Source organism: Heloderma suspectum, chromosome 7 (assembly GCF_057233095.1).
Source record: "Heloderma suspectum isolate Gila_16-S chromosome 7, 16-S_ref, whole genome shotgun sequence".
Lineage (NCBI taxonomy): Eukaryota > Metazoa > Chordata > Lepidosauria > Squamata > Helodermatidae > Heloderma > Heloderma suspectum.
This window is the reverse complement of record NC_139464.1, coordinates 111,224,747-111,245,212: the sequence shown is the minus strand read 5'-3', so window position 1 is coordinate 111,245,212 and position 20,466 is coordinate 111,224,747. Positions and strand designations below refer to the sequence as shown.

Here is a 20,466-nt window from a genome sequence, read left to right as displayed (position 1 = left end):
CAGACCCTATGATCATCCTCGGCGGTTCTTCTCCGTGGGCCCCTGCCAAAGGAAGTGAGGCGGCTGGCTACCAGGAGGCGGGCCTTTTCTGCTGTGGCACACCAGCTGTGGAATGAGCTCCCTAGAGAGGTTTGCCTGGCACCTATGTTGCATTCCTTCCGGCGCCAGGTGAAGACATTTTTATTCTCCCGGGCATTGTACCTTCCTAGTCTTTTAGCTTTGGTGTTTTAAATCTATATTTTAAATTTCTGCATTGCTGCTAGGTTTTATTCTGGTTATATTGTTATAATGTGTTTTTAATGCTTTTATATTTTATATTGTTTTATCCTGTGCTTTTTGCTTTTAATTTTTGTGAACCACCCAGAGAGCTTTGGCTATTGGGCGGTATAGAAATAAATAAACTAACTAACTAACACAACAGGCTTCTTGCAATATTCTTATCTGCTTTGCACAACACAACAGCCCACCGTGGCTTAATTTGCCTGTTGTACCCACGGGCACCATTTTTGCATGGCGACCAACTTGCCTTGTGTGAACTGAGGCAACACAGGTTGTTTGAGGGTTAGATAACCATCAAATAACCATCAAACAAACCCTGCTGCCTGAATTCACAGAACACAACAAGCCATGGCAAGCTGGGCACTCAGCATGACATGACAGTCACCATGGGTAGATTAAGCCACAGTGGGCTGTCATGTCATGCGAACCAGGTCAATGTCTGCAACCATTGGAGTGTTTTAAGAAGGGTCCTTGTAGAAGTACAAGTTGGGTAAACCATATAAATGTTTCTGGGATAATCCCATGCATAGGAATCCCATACACAGAGCTAATAATTCCACTAAGATGTTTTCCACGTTCAGATCTTCATAGTAATCATTCCAAGGCATTCTGACAAGAGCAAACCTTATATTGGAACCAGCCCTAGTGTTAGGTAGGTAGGTAGGTAGGGCAACAAAGATTTTGCAGGGAGAAGTTACATTTCATGAAATAATGGTCAAGAGTTTAAATAAGCACATGGACAATTTAATCAGTGTTCTTGGATTTTCTAAAAGCTTATTGAAAAATTAAATAACTTCAGTATAAAATGCAATGTCCTTCCAAGCAACAGCAACTGGATTGCCCAGGCATATTAGTGAGCAAATAAGATTAAATACCAACGTTCCATTTTCTAGGCCAAGGGGGGATCCTACCAAATACAGAGAGGCTGTTGAGCTCAACATCTTTGAGGATAGTGGCTTGAAATGGAGACTGAAGTGTAATAAGAAGAAAACACTGCACTGCTGAGCAAGCAAAGGTAAGGGGTCCTGCTCTATTATTCATACCAGGCCTGGGCAATCCAGAAAGTTCATACTGCCTGCCAAATGCAGAAGGGTAATTGTACATACCCCTATTCCCTTCTGTATCTAAAGTGGATTTCAAGGCTTGAATATATACTCCATTAGCTCCCAGTCTCAGACCATGTGGCTCTTGGTTCAGCCTGAACCCTCAACAATTAAAAAACATTGAATTTTTCACGAGTGTTGAGTCAGAAAATATTTTACCATTAAGAAGGAAGTTAGTAAGGCAAGAGGACGGTCGACTATTTACATCTACAGGTGATATTCTGTATGCTCCAGTGCAATAATGCAGTTCTGAAGAAGAAAAAATGGGGTGGGGTGGAAAGAGACTTTAGTTTGGTTATAGGACAGGATACACATATTGATTTCATAATACACACAAAAGTTAACTTTCCCGAAGTGAAATAAAGATTTTCTTCCAGTCTGCAAATCGACATGATACATATATTGGGATTAATGCAAGTTGAATAGAATTGCACATAAACATTTGTGATTGTGTTATGAAGTATGCTTTACATGAAAATGTATATTGCACATATGTAAACCAAGCATACACACAAGGGATATTTTGGTGTTGAACTCTGGGTGCTTAGGAAAACCTGATATTCCAAAAGCTGAGAGGGCCAGAGACCACAGACAAGGTACTTGAAAGCAATTCTTGGTTTTATTAAATAATTTTAAATGAATTAAACTCACACATCAGGAGAATTAGAATCATACATTAACGCTGAGAAAGTTAAAAGCTCACAAGCACTTAAAAACCAGTAGTAAAGCTAGGTACAATGAGAAACATAGAAAATTGTGTGTGTGTTTGTTCAGGGAGGGGTGAAGGAAGTGTGGCACCTTAAAGAAAACAGCTTTAATTTCTAGCAAGGGTTGTGTGTGTGTAGCTGATTGGGGAAGAAAGATGGGGAGAGAAAGAAGTTTCAGCCAGGGATAATCTGAATGGAAGAGAAACGGACTGTTTTGGGGATTGTGACTGCGGAAAGGTAGCACAAATGCAGGGGTTTTGGAAGTAAATGGGGAGGCTTGAGAGAGGAAAAGGGAACCCTAAAGCCAAAGAGTTTTGGATTTGGGGATGGGGTGATTATTTGGAAAAAGGGAGGAAAAGGATGATTTGAGTATGGACAAATCTGAAAAAAACACAAGTTAATGCAAAGATTTACCTCTCCGTAGCTGCTGACTTGTGAAGTGATGGGAAGCTCTGTTGAGCTCCTTCTCTGGAAAGAAGGGGAGACAGAGAGAAGGAACGGGGAGTTTTTGCTCTTCGAAGCAGCAAGTGAAAAGGGTCTTCCTGGATGGAAAGATTCCTCTTTCTCTAAAATCCAGGGATTGGGTTGCTCTCTTTATCTCTCCTCTCAGGATTTAGTAATTAAAATAAAAAGAGAATAAGTTCTTACTTTGGTATTGCTCACCGGATGTTGGGAAATGGATTTTCAGGTATCAGATTGTGACCTGGTTGCATGATCATTTTCAGCCACTGTGGCTTAACGTAACCATCATGGCTTGCAGCATGTGCCAGACGCTCGCAGGTGGCAGGTGTCTGTAAGCCAACCCCCTGATTGTAGGTTGTTGCGTCATCTGAACCCAGTGAGGGTGGGTTCTTGGTATGGTTAACAAACTACCCACAACTCCAAAACAGCCCATGGGTTCTGGGTGGTTTGTTAACCACTCCAACAACCCATCCTTGCCGAGTTCAGACAACACAACAACCTATGAGGAGGGGTTGGGTGCCCATGGATGCCTGACACTTGCCACAAACCATGGTGGCTTATTTAAGCCACTACGGCTGAAAATGATTGTGTAAACCCGCCAACTGAGAGAAGAAATTAGACAATGACTGGGTTCACATGATCACGGAGGGAAAATAAGCCATGGTGGCTTATTTTCCCTCCCTGCTTGTACTGGTTGCGAGCTGTCTAATTAGCATAATTACCCTTGTAGAGCATCAGTTGTCACAATGTCTGAACCTGGCGAGGGTAGGTGGCTGGCGTGGTTTACAAACCACCCTGAAACCCATGGGTTATTCTAGGGTTTCAGGGTGGTCTGTAAACCACCCCAGCTACCCACACTTGCCAGATTCACATGTCACGACAACTTGCGCCCAGTGAAGGTAATTATACTAATTAGGCAGTTCACAAATGGCAAGCATGAGGAAATAAGCCACCATGGCTTATTTTTTCTCCGTGATCGTGCAAATCCAACCACTGCCTTTCTTTCTCCTTCATGATGTCAGAAAACAGTAGGAGGAGTTGATAGGTCTTTTGCATTAATATCTGGCTATTGCAGCTCCAGGTGAACAAGACAGCCAGGGGGCTTCCGGTGATTGTCTTAAACAAAGGTGACAAAAGAGTAATGTGGGCATATCCACTTACACAATATTGGGGTTTCAGTCTCACAGCTTTAAAAGGTATTGAATACTTAATTTTCTCCTTCCATCGGGCTTGAACAGGAAGGTTAGAAATCAGCATAAAATATTTCATAGAGGGGGCTTCTGTGCTTGTCACCCTAAGGCAAGATCTGAAATGTGCAAGTGTTAATACAGAGGAATTAATGCAATCAGAACACAGTGGCTAGCCAGAAAGGTGCTCGCAAGAAGTCACACAGGTAGTTTCACTTGGGATGCGCATGGCCTGAATTGTCCTATGGCACTGTTATTTTGCCCTCCTCCTAGACCTAAAAAAAACCATTCTCCTTCCAGACACAGACCCCTTCTTCCCAAAACAGCAGAATTTACTAGGTATTTTGTAAGTGCACGCGCATGCACACACACAAACACCTGATTTGCACAACACTGTATATTGTGGGTTATTTAACCCACAATGAGCCACAGTGCCCATGGACACCACTTTGCATATCCACCCCCCACTTAGGGGTTGTTGTATCATGCAAACCCAGTGAGTGTGGGTTAGGCAAGGGTTAAATAACCCTTGCATAACCCATAGTCTGTTCGTGAGTTGGATATGCAAAATGGTGGCCGCACACATCGCAGCCTCACTGTGGGTTAAGTAATCCATGGTGAACCGTCGTGTCACACAAACTGACCAAGGGACATGGAGAATATGCCATCCACTTGTACACTAACAGGGAACTACATAAGTTCCCCAGTCAATACACACAGCCTTCAAGTATTATACTGTCAATGTTTATATATTGTTCAACATCACTTGGAGATGATGCATACTTATCTGACAGTATACAAAATTCTGTATTCATTCTATCTTTGCTTTCCTGTAAACTTGCACATTATCTATTCAACTCACATTAATCACAACATACTGATTATTTAAAATAATTTTAAAATTATCAGAGAATATCTGGCTTCAATGTAGAGCTCCTATACAAAATGGAAGGCGCTCAAAGTCATGAAACGCTATCATATTTGAAACAAGTACATGCTGTACAAGTCTCCTGGCTGTCTGCATTGTATGTTCAACAAATACTGGTAACCTGGAAGAAAAAAAAGAAGAAACAGCACAATCATTAGCATTATGCAGTGAATTGACACCACTGAGGGGGAAAAAAATATACCTACCAACACTGTTTGTTCTTGGTGTACACCATTTTAAAGTTACAGTTTCTTTGAATGTGCCCTCTTTGCTACTACCACCCATATGATTATCACCTGTAACACAATGTTAGAGATAAATGTAAATTATTCAGTAACACATAAAAAGAAATACAGATCAGTATAATGGCACTAAATATTATAACCAATTACTGTGTCTATCACCAAAACAAGTTGTTACTACATACATTTTTAGGAACAATAACAATTTTAAGAAACTCCCTTTCAAATTGGTCCTCAAATCAATGTTCTGCCTTCTTCATGCTGTCTCTTTACCGAAATCCTTTGCTCTCAGATAGACTATTTTCAATGCCCAAGTGTTTTGAGCGTTCTCTTGCTATGGAGATAAAACTTTTCCCTCAACATTTTAAGTTGCATCATATCTCTCATTTTTAAAATGCCTTTTCCAAACAGTGCAACTTCTATATCTCTAATTATGTACTCAATAGCATGCTTAATGTAATCTGTTCTGGTTTTCACCTCTGAATTTATAAGGGCATCTATACAAGAAATGTCTCACCCTGATGCCCAAAAAAACCCAATCAAACAATTCTGTTGCATGAAAAAGCTTCTGTTTTCCACTGATTTAACAGTAGCCTACTATTCTAAGATGTTATTAGAATAATTCTGAATCACTCGTGTCATTCAGAACCATTTCATCCAATATATATCACTATAATACTGTGGAAGAAATTACTGTTCAATATATGTGGATTGAAGTAGTACAGTGAAAACAGGCAGCAAGGATTTGACCTTATAAAAATGAGAATAGTTATGCTCATATCTGTTATTTCAGTTGAAGAATATAAACTAGCAAATGCTAGGGGATCCACGGTAAACTGACCAGTAATCTACTCATGGACCACAATCTACTTTTTGCCCACTCCTGGTTTAATGATTTATTTATTTCATTTCTATACCACCCAATAACCAAAGCTCTCTGGGCAGTTCACAAAAATTAAAACCAGAGTGCAGCATAAAACAATATAAAATATGAAAGCTTTTACATTGTGTAACAGTACAGCCAGAATAAAACCTAGCAGCAATGCAGAGATTAAAAATACAGATGTAAAATACCAGAGCTGAAAGATTAGGAAGCTAAAATGCTAACATACTGGGAGAATAAAAAGGTCTTCACCTGGCGCCTGAAGGATTACAATGCAGGCGCCTGGTGAACCTCTCCTGGAGAGCTCACAGCTGGGATTCCACAGGAGAAAAGGCCCTCTTCCTGGTAGCCACCTGCCTCGCTTCTTTTGGCAGGGGTTCCTGGGGAAGGATCCCTGAGGATGATCTTAGGGTCCAGGAAGGCACATATGGGAAGAGGCGATCCGTCAGTTAACTTGGTCCCAAGCAGTTTAGGGCTTTGAATGTTCATACCAGCACTTTGAATCAGGCCTGGAAATGGACTGGCAGTGAGTGCAGCTGGAAAAGTACTGGAGTAATGTGATCTTACTGGCCAGTCCTTGTTAACAACCTTGCTGCCCTATTTTGGACTAGCTGAAGCTTCTGGATGATGTCAGATATATTAAACATTATGGTAAAAATCCAGGCCCAAGTTAAGCATATTTAAGTACCACTTATTTCCAACACAGCATTAAACACATGCTTACTTCCGTTCCATTGAAATCAATGGAATTTTAAGGGTGCAATCCTATACACGTTTAGAAAGAAAAAAATGTCCTACAACTCCCAGCATACCCCAACCTTTTTTTCTGTCTAAACCTGCATAGGATTGCACTCTTAATTCTGGCTTTATAAAGTTTGTGTGTAACGTATCAGGTACCACTTAGCCCCTTAAACTATGGCAACTGAAAAATGTAATAAGATGAATGTCCTGCTAGAACAGGGGTCTAGAACGTCTTTCAGCCAGAGGGCTGCATTCATTTTGGAGAAGTTCTTGCAGGCCACATTCCAGTGGTCGGCAGGGCAAAAATGCCAGTATATTTAACTTAAAGCTCTTACTGCCAGTAGCTTAGCCTTAGGAGAAGCATTTCAACCTTTTAGAATAGGGAAAAAGCTGGAAAATCACCAGACAGGTGGTGGGGGGGGAGCATGAGAACCACCTGGTGATGTGGGGAAGGGGGTGTGGCCATCTGGAGAGGTCCGAAGGGCTGGATTGGGACTCCAGGAGGGCTGCGTTTGGCCGGCAGGCCTGAGGTTCAACACTCCTGTGCTAGAACAACGAGTAACAACCACCCGAATAAAAGGTAATGCAATTTGATGCTCCCAATATATTCTATTTTATTAATAAAATAAAATAATGTTAAAGATAAACTAACACTGGTTGGGATCCAGAGAACTGCGGGTAGAGTTCTGCTCATGCAAGAGCTTTCTCAACTCTCTGTCCTACTGCAACTCCTTGGACCCTCCAAAGAAGGGTCCTGAGAACTGGGGTCACTCTCGAAAAACATGGGATACGGTGTTGGGGCTACAGTTGAAGATAGGAAACCGGATGCCTTTTGCTTGTGCAGGAAACGCTCTAGATTCCAGCAGTAAGCCTGGAATAAATCTAAAAATGTATATTATTTATTTTGCAAAAATGCAAAATAAGTTTGAAATCCACCGTTGCAGAATTAAAATGAGCTATTTTCTTGTTACATCTCAGAGGCAACAACTCCATATTATTTGCCTTACTCACCACTTTTAAAGAAATCTACATGTGCTTCCTTGTGATGAAGCAGCTCCACATCATAATTGGCAGATGTATTGGCATGCTGTTCTTCCTTAAAAAAACACATTATAATAAAAATATATAAACAAGCCATTTTAGAGTTGTTGTTTTAATTAGATAGATAATCCTACATTTTGCCTTTTGATAAAAATTGCCAAAAGGAAAGAAAATATCTTAGATGAGACATTAATGGATTGGAATTCTGAGGAAACTTGGTTGCTCACTAACCTACTTAAAGATGCAGCCGCTTATCATCGTATGCAGCACAACCCTGTTTACTCAGAAGTAATCCCCACTGTGCTCAACGGTGCTTACTCCCAGGTAAGTATAAATGTTTGCAGCCTTCAGCACACCATAAAATTACTTTAAAAATGACAAGTCAAGATGTGAATTCATTCTATAGCCTTGTCCTCTCTAATTTCTGTACATAAAATTATAAAGGGATGCAAAATAAAACAGACCCAGCACCCACTTCCATCCAGAGATAAGTTATCCAACAGGAAAGCTCTTTCATTTCCTAAGCAACCAATAGTAATTATGATTATAACACCACCATCAGCAAGTGCAGCCATTTTTCATTTTATGGGAATGTCTTCTTTCACTTCAGGTTAACAAGAGAAACCACACACAGTCTTATCTGGCTTCCACAGCTGAAGACTAGCAGCTACTGTGGTTCAAACTGCATGCATAAGGGTAAAAAGCAAAAGGAAACAGCATCTTTAAACAGCTGAGGCAGACTAGCAAACACCATGTATGGCAGATTAGCAAAAAAATTTACTGTAGGGCTTCGTTTTTAATGAATAATACATAGGGAACCCAACATATATACTATTACTAGAAAGAACAAAAGGCAAGAAGAAAGAGCATACCAGCAGCACACACGTCAGTAAGTTGCAAACAAGGTATTTGCAAATGTAAAAAGTTGTACATGATGGTCTATTAAAATTTAATTAAAATAGCCAGAGCACAACAATCACAAAATAATTAACTGCTGCTTCAGCCTACACAATCCAGGCAGTACAATCATTATAACATTTTTCCTTTTGTGCATTCTCTTTTCAAATACAAATAATAAAAATGCTGTGCTTTCATACTGGTGCCCAATTACAGTATATAATTGAAATTTAAGTCTAATTAGAACATCTGGTTTCTCTGATGGCCACTGCAGAGTTGATGAAGGCCAATAATAAAAGGAAACTGCCCCCACTAAGGCTGCAATCCTAAACACACTTACTAGAGAGTAAGCTCCATGGAACACAGTGGGATATACTTCTGAGTAAACATGGATAGGATTGCACTGTATGTATTAGTAGGGAGAATGTCAAGCTTCTACAGGTAAAAGGCCACATTTTAAGATCTCATCAAAATTGCTTTTCTCTTCCTACTCTTCTTGTAAATAGCACTAAATCACTTGGAATTTTTTTTTTTACTTTTTATTCCCAATGATTTCTACTTATTACAAACACCTTTATGTTGGGAGGGCATGAAAATGACACAGAGGAATGAAAGGCTCACTATGCCACTAAAATGCACAAGGGGGCAGAAAAGTCTAACACATGTAAAAAAACAAAAGAATCACAGACAAAGTAATTTGAAGCAAACTAGGCTACATTTACATAAAATAAAGGAAAACAAGTACTACTTTTGTAATTGAATGAATTGCTGAAAACCAATATGGCCATTTGTTCTGTGATCCTTTTTCTCCTTCATAAAATTTACTAACCTGGTCACAGACATTGAATGTGGGCTAATAAAAAACAGAAAAAAATGTGATATGGAGAGAAAAAAACAAATGTAAAAATTCCATTAAAATAAATATTAAAACAATTAAACAAATTTAAAAGAAATGGTGCAGCTACTTCAGCACAAAGCTGCTGACACAACCTTACCTTCATAGGAATGTTAGTTATAGTGGTTGAAGCCAGATCAAAATGCTGCTGTACTAAAACATTCAGTCTGGTGGCCAGATGCCGTCCAGCCCGAACACTATGTACTTCACTGGTTAAGACAGGAGAGAGCTTTTTAAAAAAAAGACAAATACACACAAATACACACACGCAGAATACTCAGTAGTAGCAGATTATGGTATAGCAGCATATAAAAAACAAGACAATTTAGATTAGCCTTGAAAATTCAGTACCTACCTAACAACTGATTAGATGCACAATATTATATTTACAGCCAAACCTTTGAAAATGTGGCCTGAATCTTTTGTACAAAGTACTCTCCGTGCCCATGCCCCCTTCCAGGACTCTTTCATCCTCTCTCTCCCCCTCCCTCATACACACACTCACTCACTCTTCATTCAGGGTTCTCATTGTCAGAGAGGCAGAGGACAGCCCGACTCTTTAGCCCAAGAAGGTTCTCTGACACATAGCACAAAAGCATGGAATTAAATCTAGTAACTCTGGATTGTCTAAAACTCAGCTTTACATAGTAGAAGTAGCAATTTCTCTTCTTTCACTGCAACAACTACATTCTCCTATCAGTAATAAATACTCCTCTCCCATGCGGGGGATAAATGCTTAAGCAACATTCTAAAAACACAATTCACTATCGTAAGGTTACTCAGTAATTTAACAGCCTTACCTCTTTTTTAAGATGATCTGACACAAGACTTTCCTCACCAACAGGGTAAGTGTGGATTAGGACCAGGTCACATTTCTGGATCTGCATAAGACTAAAGAAACCAAATATCCTGTTACAAAGGCAATAATGAAGCATCAACTGCACTACATGTAGCATCCAGGAAATTGTCAACCTATTTCTGGAGTATAAAGCCAGACAGGAACGCTAGCTATACACTATAGTTTTCAATTTCTTCATATACTTGCATGGTCAGGTGGAATTCCATTTACTGTATTTTTCAGTACAACCCACAATTGAAATGTTAAGATTTCTAACTTTTAAACTGAATTTAAATATGAGCTGAAGGAATTCTAGTAGACTAATCCCAAACCTGATGCAGTCTTTTAGCAGAGAAGGATTATTCCCAAATATCAGATATCTTTGGGCTTTTTAGGGCACAGTCCTATGAAGACAGTTGGCAGCCTCTGAACTCGGAGGCTGACGAATATCCAGTGCAGGGCAGCTGGAGTGCAGAGGCTCTCCAGCTGCCCTGCATTTCTGCTAGATGGGCAATTTTGTGTGTCTGGTAGCAGTCCTTTGGAGGGGGAGGGAAGGAGGCTGGAGAAGCCATAGGAAATGTCGTATGGCTGCTGTCCCAGTCTCCTTCCTAACCCTAGGAACTCCCCCTTTCCCCGTCTCCATGTTCTGTTTCTGAATGTGGAGATGTAGCCAGAACCATGCTAGCTCTGAAGGGGAGGGGAGTGCAGTTTCTGGGTTCCAAGGTCAGAGTCCTGTTTCTGACCTCTAGAAACTGAACAATCCTATGACCCGCCCCCCCCCCCCCCCCGGACGCTGTCTGGGTGGACATAGGATTGCTCCCTTATTCACTCAACTACTTTCAGATGTATTTATTACACTGCTGCTACTGATCAGTGCACTACTGATGTGTACCTAAAGAATCTCTTACTGCAAGGAATGTTCCACATGTTTTCCTACACCTGCTGGTCTCACTTCCCTTCAGTAAGAACCAGATGGTAGCATCTCTCAACACATGGGGGAAAGATCCGGCTCCTCACTACTTGTTAAATATGGAGAGGAAAGATTGAAGGGCCTGGGTATGTTTAGCCCTGAGAAGAGAAGTCTGGGGGTGGGAGGGGGATATGAAAGCACTTTTCGAGTACCTAAAGGGTTGTCACACAGAAGAGGGCTGCAATCTGTTCTCTTTCATCCAAGACTGTAGAACATGAAATAACAGGCTTAAGTTACAGGAAGGCAGATTTCAGCTGACCATCAGGAAAAACACCCTGTCAGAGCAGTCAGACAATGGAACCACCTGCCTAGGGAGGTGGTGGTGTCACTGGAGGTATTCAAGCAAAGATTAGGCAGCTATCTGTCAGGGATACTTTAAACTGGATTCCTGCACTGAGCAGGGAGTTGGATTCAGTGGCCTAAATGGCCCCTTCCAACTTTATGAGATGAAATGTGAAAATAAGGGCTTCAGTAAAAGCAAACGCCAAATAAGCCTCTCTCATCCTTCTCCCATCTATGAAGATAGGAAAGCTGCCTTATACCAGTCAGCCCACTGGACCATCTACCTTAAGTCTATATTGACTGGCAGAATCTTTTCCATGCCTAGCTGGAAATGTCAGAAACTGAACCAGAAACTTTTTAATGCAAGCATATATGTGCTCCACCACTGAGCTATGACCCCTGCAGTTCACATAAAAAGCTCTCGCCACCAAAAGATCCCTGAAGATTCAATGTTCAGCAATGCAAATGCAACTTTCATAAAAATGATGTATTGAGACAGAAGGAAATAAATAGCCACAGTGCTACTGACTTGCACACTTACTGATCCGAATTAGCTGCTAGCTTGTTATGCTCATGTATTGTTTCCTGGACAAACTCCTCAAGCATTCGTACATGGCTATCACTGGAAAGAGGGGGGAAAAGACCTCATCTTAGAAAAATATATTGAAATCAACATAACATGAGAAAATACAAATAGTCATTCCCTCATTAAGGGAGCCATCCTATGCAGATAGATGGCCACCTCCAAACTCAGAAGTGACTGCCTATCAAATGCATGGTGGGAGAATTGTGGAGGGGATCCTCTCCGCCGTGCTCCAGCCACTCTGCATTCACAGCTAGATGGCTGATTTCAGCTGTCTAGCCACGGGACATCGGAGCGCAGGGTGGGGAGGCCGAATGACACATTGGAAGTGTTGCACTGGCACTTACGAACTCCCTGCCCCATCCCCAGGAATGCCCCCTTTCCGAGTGCGGGGGGTGGGGACGATCCGTGCCATCTATGAGGCAGCAGGTGGAGAGGTGATTCTCTGGGAACTGACCAATCCTTTGGCCGTCTAACCGCTGTCTAGAGGCCATAGGATTGTGCCCTAAGATGATTTTTAAAATACGCTGCTATTGCGTTTCCTTGTGCTTTATCAAATTTAAACAGACATTTTCTCTCCTTACAGGTACCCTTGACTGTTCCTTGGTGCAGACTAATTTCAGCCTATTTCCTGTCCATGTCACTTTTGTTTGTGTTGCATCCTCCTTCTACATTAATCCGCAATTTCTAAAAAAAACTGCACAAAAATGTGTATTTAAATACTATTTTCTCTCAAAATATGCATTTCAAAATGTATTTTTGTAATTTTCCGAGCTAAGAAATTAGTTGGAACATTCTGGAAGTACAAGAGCCAGTGAATAAATAAATTCTGAGCCACATATTAGTGTGAGAGTTGCAGATCAAGTCAGTTTTTATTGGAATGCATGATGACTGAATTCTTCAAGCAATCCTAGCAGTATAGACCAGAAGTGGAAAGAAACCCATGAGAGCAGTTAGAGAATCAAATGAGCAGAGATGATGAGTGGAAATACCCACACAAATCCTAAATCATAGCCTAACCAAGCTCATTTATATCCCACCTCTCTTTTTTCTTATACAAAAATAAAAAGTAGCTAAAGTTTAATTAAGTCAGTGCCATAATTTTACAATGACAACAGTGCTTTGCCTTTGATTCCTCTCCAACCCAACATTCACACTAACACACTCTGTCCTTATACTTTCCTTCCACAGGAGGACCACAGTCCTTGTTTGCTTGCCTAAGCAGAACAGGATATATGCTGCTTACATCTCGCTGCAGTTGCCCTAGGACCACAGACGCGAATGGCATGAGACCAGAGGCCAATGATGGGCAGCTACCACTGCCTAGAGATGTGAAGATCTGGAGAAGGAGAAGAAGAAACTATCTCCCACCCTAGTTTTTCCCCCCAAAGGACCTCTTTTATTTTGTTCCCAAAAACTGGAAAAATTTAACAACCCTGGATTATGAAATATTTTATTTTAGAATAACAAAATGTTTGAGACAAGGTGTTGATATATTGCCTTTACTCCCCCAAACTGATTTCTAACAAGCTATGTAACAGGAAGACTTTTATAGGAAGGCTCCACTCACAGAAGGTACTTCCACTGATTTTGGGGGATCCCCCTCCTTCCACACCACAGTTCATTCCATTTAGCAGCAACCCCTGACCAGGTTCATACGATCGCCATGGCTCATCATGGCTTATTTAAACCACAACAAGCTGCAGTAGCCACAGGCGCCATCCTGAATATTCAAGCTGTGGCTTGCTGTGTCGTCCAAACCCGGGGACCATGGGTTATGTGGGGGTTAAATGTTGTTTAACCCTTGCAAAACCCTTGGTGCCCAGGTTCGGATGACACAATAAGCTACGGTCATGGCTTGAATATTCAAAATGTCCGCTGGCATATGCTGCAATCCACCATAATGTAAAGAAAATATGTATTTTTGACAGTTTGGGTTTGTGTGTATAGTCCTGTGTTTGTTCTTGTAGTTCTAAAACCCACACGTGAGAAAAACACTGTAGGTTATCCCACCACATATGATGGAACGTTTGGGTTATTCCATCTATGCTTCTTAAAAACAAACACACACACATTTGAAGCTTGGGTCTATGGAACTCATTACTACAGTTTTTAATAATGTTTCCAATTAGAGCTCAGCGAATGCTGCCTCAGCTATAGGACCTTTAACCACTGCCACCAAAGTAAACCCTCTATAGATAAAAGCAATTTAGTACGCTGGTTCCCATGGTGTAGGCATGGGATTGCTACCACCATTAGAGACGATATTTCAAAGCAAACAAAAAAAATAAGATGATTATTAATGGGAATTCTTTACAAAAGGGAGTAAGATGTCATTCTTCAAAGAATAAGTTGAGATTGCTTAAAGGTTCTTAAATTAAATATGCTTGGTTACCATTCCCAAGAGGTAACAGTCTTGCCCAGCAAAATAAGCTCTCAATAGCTTTTCCTTCAGACCAGATTTTTCTAAGCTCCACCCCAATTCCTTCACAAATAAGAAAAGATGCTGCTACCAGTCTTCTGGCTTCTCAGACGATTCAGATGTTGCAAGGACTACTTGCTGCAGTTACTAAAATGTATTACGTATAACCTGGTTTGCTCATAAAATTGTATTTGGTGTATTAAATTTAAAAATATAGTTTATTCAGACAATGATTACACATTTACTGAGTTTACTTTTCAATGTTTTTAATTGCAATGATAATTTTATGAGCAGGCCAAGTTATTCATAATACATTGTATGTGCCTAAAGTAACAATGTGATTTCAGATCTGTAATGAACACTAAAACAAATAAATATCACATATTTTTCAGTATTTCCCCAAATTTCTACTGGGAAAAAAAAAAACATCCCCCCCCCCCCCCATGGTTTCAAAATTTCAAGAAATACTACATCTCTACACCTGCCTTCCAAGAAGAACATCATGGCAACAGCCGGCCTGAAAGAGGAGCTGTAGGGTGCTTGCTTCCCTTCTCTTTGCCAGAAAAAACACTTATAAAAACTATGTAACTGAGACCCAGTGCCTGAGTTTGCTTTTCTCCTCCTCTCTCCCAACCCCTTTTTCTTTGAGTTGTGTCTTCTAGATAGCAAGCCTGAGGGCAGAGACTGTCTAATTAGTGACCTTTGTAAGCTGCTCTGGGAATCTTTTTTTAGTTAAAAATGGAGCCAAGGTGAGAAAGTCTGTATGGGGAAAGAAGTAAAATGTTCCATCTTCAACAGGAAAGATAATTTGAGACCACAGAGTAGGGTGGACAGCCTATCCTTGATTCATTTCCTGCTCAAGAAAAGGATTATGGACCTGTAACAAAGATTGGTTCTCTCTACATTTCTCTATAGTTTAGGTCTGCAAAATGGAAGTACATTTCCCTACTCTGGGGATAGGCAAGCTATGGCCCTAGGGCTGCATGTGGTCCCCAGTCTACTTTCAAAAGCCCTCTGCAAGTGATCAGTCAGATCTCTGACAAGAGTGATCAACAGCCTTCTGGGCAGGAAAGAAAAGGGAGAGCAAGTAAGAAAGAAGGGGGTGGCAGAAAGAGAAATGTGGGGGAGCCATCTGCTGCTGGCTTCAGATCCCGACTGATTACCCCCAAAGAATGCAGTCCTTGACAGAAAAAAGATTCCCTACCACTGCCCTACTGTACGGAGAAAACTATGAGAGGAGATAGCATGTGCCCAATCACTCTGTTTTTGCAATGGACACATGCTACCTATCATAATTTCAACCTACCCCTACCCAGTTCTGTAGCAATACAAATGGCCATGGGCATACTCTGAACATGAGTTAGCTTGCCTGCAGTGTTTCCCTAACCTATTTGTATATATGAGTGGTGGGAAACTTGTTTTGGCTTATAACTCCCATTAACCATTACCATTGGCTATGCCAGCTACAGCTGATGAGAGTTGTAAGCCAACACATCTAGAAGGCTACAAGTCACCCACCCCTGGTGTACATGGTCTTACGGGCAAATTAGAACCCAGAGGGTTTGTCAAGTTGAACGACTTGTACCTTAATATTGCAAGTGCCACAAACCTCTTTGCATTTGTAATACAGATTATCCGTCCTCTATTTCCAACCCGGTCAGCATTCTCCATTAATAAGGTTCGGGCATCATGCTGGTATTCAGTAATTTTGCAGAGCGCTTCTACAGCTGCAACTAAGCCATGAAGTATACTGCAGCATTCAGGGTCTGCGTGAGGATTTGGAGGTCCAACAGCTGCTAAAGCTGCCATTAACTGATTAAGAAAGGAAAATGTTTTGTTGGTTAGTTGCAATCTTAGAGATCCTACTAGAAAAACAACTTTCTTACAAGTTATCCCACACTGAAAAAGATTTTGCAGGGAAAAGACCGATCCAGACGTCCTCTACTATACTATATCCCTAGAAAGTGTCTAGGACTATAATTCCATCAAGAATTATACACATGGTATTTTTATAATTGTTACTTTTGAAATAAAGGAATTTATGCTGAGCATAACCTCACATCATAGCTCCTGCTTTAAAATCATTTCTGCTTCATATCCAAACTTCATATGCAACAAACATGCTAGAACATTTGAGGCAAAGATAATATCGGAACCTGTTCCAGCTGGACTGTTGCCTCCCCAACCTCAGACAATCTTGCATCATACACTCCAAGCGCTACGGCATAGTATGCGGTTATCTCAGAATCTCCATACCCTAGTATTTTCATACAGTGTTAACTCTCAGTGGAGAAAAATGTCCTCCTTTCAAATAGGTCAGCATGAACCATGTCAGCCAGTTTTTGCATTTCCACCAACACTGAATGCCAGATGATTACACAGTAGGCCACCTGCAGGCTGATTTGACAACTCCGTGATCCATAGTAGCCTTACAGTTAGGGGTTAAAAGAAAGGATACCTCGGCTGGTAGTAGCTTTACAGTTAGGGGTTAAAAGACAGGATACCTCGGCTGGCAAAGCTCATTCTGTCACGGTCATTGGACCAAACAAATCAACTGAAAGAGGAAGGAAATGGAAACGAGGCCTTAATATCCCAAGGGAAAAAAAATCCCTCTCACCAGGACCCCCTTCCCCAAAGGCAACTGTTCTATTGGCCTACACCACTATAAATCAACAAATGGTTAGAGTGATGGACTAAAATTGGGGAGACCAAGTTAAATCCACATGCAACCATAAACCTCATGGATTTGGGCACAGTCACTACCTCTCAGCATAACGTATCTTACATGATTGTCGTGAGGGTAACATGATGGTAGGGAGAACCATGTACACTACCCTGAGCTCCTTAGAGGAAGGGTGGGACATAAATGTAATAACCTGACATAAACAGGAAGCACAGACCTATCTGAGCAATAGAAGCTGGGACATTCAGAAGGTTTTTAAATCCTAATTTAGAAAGAAAATATCAATCACAATTTAGAGAGAAAATAAATGCAGGATAGGATAAAGAACTCATATCTTTCATCTCTGTAGGTCCTTCCACATTTGAGTTGTTTGGCTCCCCAAAATGGTCTTTTTGCACACCTTTTCATAAAGTACTTCTTGAAGAACCATGGCACCATAATAGTAAATCTTACTTTCTGTCAATACTAGGAAACCATGAAAGTCATGATTGATTTGTCCCATTGATATGATCTAGTTCAACTAACTTAGCCTGGATCAAACCACATATTCTTTCCATTCTGTTATGAATTAAAAACAGCTTTATAAACCCTAAGTACTTAGTTGTACCTCCTGCAAATTTTGATCTTCTTGGTTCCAAGAGTTTAAGACATTTGCTCCAGAATCACTTACAATGAAGTTCACCTGCAAGTATACAAAACATAGTTTAAGAACGCATTTTAAAAATCTTGATAATGTAACAACCAACCATGCTCAAACAAATATTTTCAAGAGATTCGGAAATACAACATTCTCTGAAGCTGTTCAACCTTCAAGTTTCTTCCAAGGAACTGTAGCCTCATTACAGGGTTATACAAAGACAGGGTAAGCAGGAAATCTGTAGAACGTTACTTTATCTGATCAGCTAATGGTCTTATTGTGTGGATTACATTTAATAAAAAATTGAGTCCAAGGACCTGTGCCATTCCTTCAAGTGATGTGCCCATAAGCACAAGTTAAATGAATGTGACTGTATCAACAAAACAGGCTGAAGTTCTGAACACTCATGCATATACTGGAAAATGTAACAGTACACAGTCCCATTATTCAAAATGGGTAATTTACATTTGCATGCACCATGTGCTTTCAAGTTTATGACCACAGCCGCTCAAGAACTAATGCTCCTATACCTTGGAATATTCAATAATAAGATTGCTGCAGAGTACCTACAAATACCAAATATTGCATTTATACAATTAAGTGGTAACATTTTTAAAAAGTTAATGTTTTATGCTGAAGTGTTTTATCCTGCTCTTGGTTTCAGTAATCTGAACTTCTGTTATTATGTTTTATGTATTCTATGATTTTCTGGGGGTAAGCTGTTTTGAGTTTATTCTACAAAATAGAACAGGATATATAGTTCAAAATAAATAAATAAGAGTAACATGGTTTCCAAGGCTGCAGTCCTAAACAGATTCACTAGAGAGTAAGCCTCATTGAACATAATGGGACTTACTTCTAAGAAAACATGCATAGGATTGCACTATGAATAGCATGTTAATAGTTATTTAAAGTTCTAACTAATGGGTTTTTTAATAAGCGTATAGAAAACTGCAGTACTTGGCACTAAAACCCAAGAATCATGCCTTTAAAAAATAAAAGCAAATTTCTAGTCATAGTGATTTTAGAGAATAAAATAAAGGGTTGCCAGTTTCTAGTAACACAAGTACCTGAACGCAGATTGCAAAGATTGCAATGACAAAGTGGACCACTTCATTCAGTACAGCAATCAATTCTCCACAATGGGAGTTTATTTCCATACCCTTGCAAACTCATTCCCAATATCTATATTTTCTACTTTTCCTTGAGCTTCAGCTGTTCTGTCTAGGACTCACAAACAGAACCAACTGTTTCCAATGAAGTGTCAAAAATGAAAAAAAAAAAAGCAGCATGTAAGTTGTCCAAAGACTGTGGTTGCAAAATTTAAGTGTTAAGATGAAATCCTAAACACAGTTAGTAAAGAGTAAGTCCTACTAAATTCAGAGTAAACTTACTTACAATTACAGTTAGTGTAGAACCCTTTAACTACAAAAGATAATTAACAGTTACTTACTAGTTTTTTAAAAGGAAATATATCATACATTATTCTACAATATTCCATGGAAGATTCCACTGAACAAGTCCATAGTGATCTTGATATAGGTGCAAGTGGTATAATTCCTTGGGTTCGATTCTTTATTAACATATCAAACTCAACATGTTGTTTGCAGGATTCTGCCATATAAGGACAGTGATCCACCACAAAAACTGTTTTGTGTGACTCTGAAAAAAGTTTCATTTTCTTTCTAAAACAAATGAATGACAAAATTAGGAAAACACTACGCAAACTAAAAAGACTAAACTACTAAATGAAGACAATACTGCAATTCACAAGAACTAATAAGATATTTAAGTACCTTTGCATAAGATGTCTTCTAATATATCTACAAATAATAATGTTTCAAACAAAGCATTTTACTGCATTACATAAAGACAGGTATATTACAAAAATGGAAGACATGGAATTTGGTATTTTAGGTTCTCAAATATAATACTTTAAATTCTTAGGCTGCAGTTCTAAACGTGGAAGTAATCCACAGTGAACTCAACTGGACGCATTTCTGAGTAAAGATTTATAGAATTGGACTGTTAGAAGTACTAAGAAGCTTGGTTTAGGACTGTTGCACGGTTATTCTTGCCCCCATTAACACTGCATAAACTTGATCTTTCATGTCCCAAATCTACAATCGGTACAATCAAGGCTTTATCAAATGTGACATTTTTCCTCAGTACTGAAGATAGCATCTTTTAAGACAATCAAATTTCATTTTCCTGCAAGACATAAGCTTATTCCATCAGCTCTTATATCCTTCCTAAACATTTCTTCAACAACATTTGAGGGATAAGATTATTTGGATTATACACAATTATTTGGATTAATTCATTATTCTTCTGGAGGACTGATCAGCAAATTTCAAACTTGCTAAGAAGACATTTACCAAATTTATGTGAAGCCAGGAACACAGTCTCCTTTCTAGTTTTTGGAGATGTTAAAACTCAAGTTCAGCTGGCAATTGTTATCACATTGTATCCTTATTATTACTCACTGGCAACATAAACACAAACTAACTACAGTTTGCTTTTAAAATAACTTGCAGATTTTTATTCAAATGGGCAGTCAACCAGATTTCCCTGGAGCCAAACAGTTTGTAACAGAGCAATCCTATACATGTCTACTTGAAAGTCAATCAAATTCAACAGGATTTACTCCCAGGTAATTAGGATTGAAAGCTAAATTATCACTTCT

At 39.8% G+C, this 20,466-nt stretch overlaps 1 protein-coding gene across 19 annotated transcripts in view; it reads right to left on the bottom strand.

Annotated features, from left to right (window-relative positions):
- The window catches only part of INTS13 (integrator complex subunit 13), a 36,658-nt gene that overhangs the window by 12,694 nt on the left and 3,498 nt on the right, over nucleotides 1–20,466 (bottom strand). For 3 of the 19 annotated variants that reach the window (XM_084811134.1, XM_084811119.1, XM_084811126.1), the window contains exons 2-11: nucleotides 19,234–19,465; nucleotides 17,751–17,825; nucleotides 16,070–16,272; nucleotides 11,997–12,077; nucleotides 10,166–10,256; nucleotides 9,466–9,594; nucleotides 9,300–9,323; nucleotides 7,544–7,628; nucleotides 4,873–4,962; nucleotides 1,542–1,631 (exon numbers count right to left, since the gene is read on the bottom strand). In XM_084811134.1, coding sequence (XP_084667260.1) covers nucleotides 1,542–1,631; nucleotides 4,873–4,962; nucleotides 7,544–7,628; nucleotides 9,300–9,323; nucleotides 9,466–9,594; nucleotides 10,166–10,256; nucleotides 11,997–12,077; nucleotides 16,070–16,272; nucleotides 17,751–17,825; nucleotides 19,234–19,465 — 1,100 coding nt within the window. Of the gene's footprint in view, nucleotides 1–1,541; nucleotides 1,632–2,503; nucleotides 2,558–4,872; nucleotides 4,963–7,543; nucleotides 7,629–9,299; nucleotides 9,324–9,465; nucleotides 9,595–10,165; nucleotides 10,257–11,996; nucleotides 12,078–16,069; nucleotides 16,273–16,918; nucleotides 17,008–17,750; nucleotides 17,826–19,233; nucleotides 19,466–20,466 lie in introns of those variants that run through there. The other 16 variants (XM_084811115.1, XM_084811116.1, XM_084811117.1 and 13 more) reach the window with 10 other exon arrangements.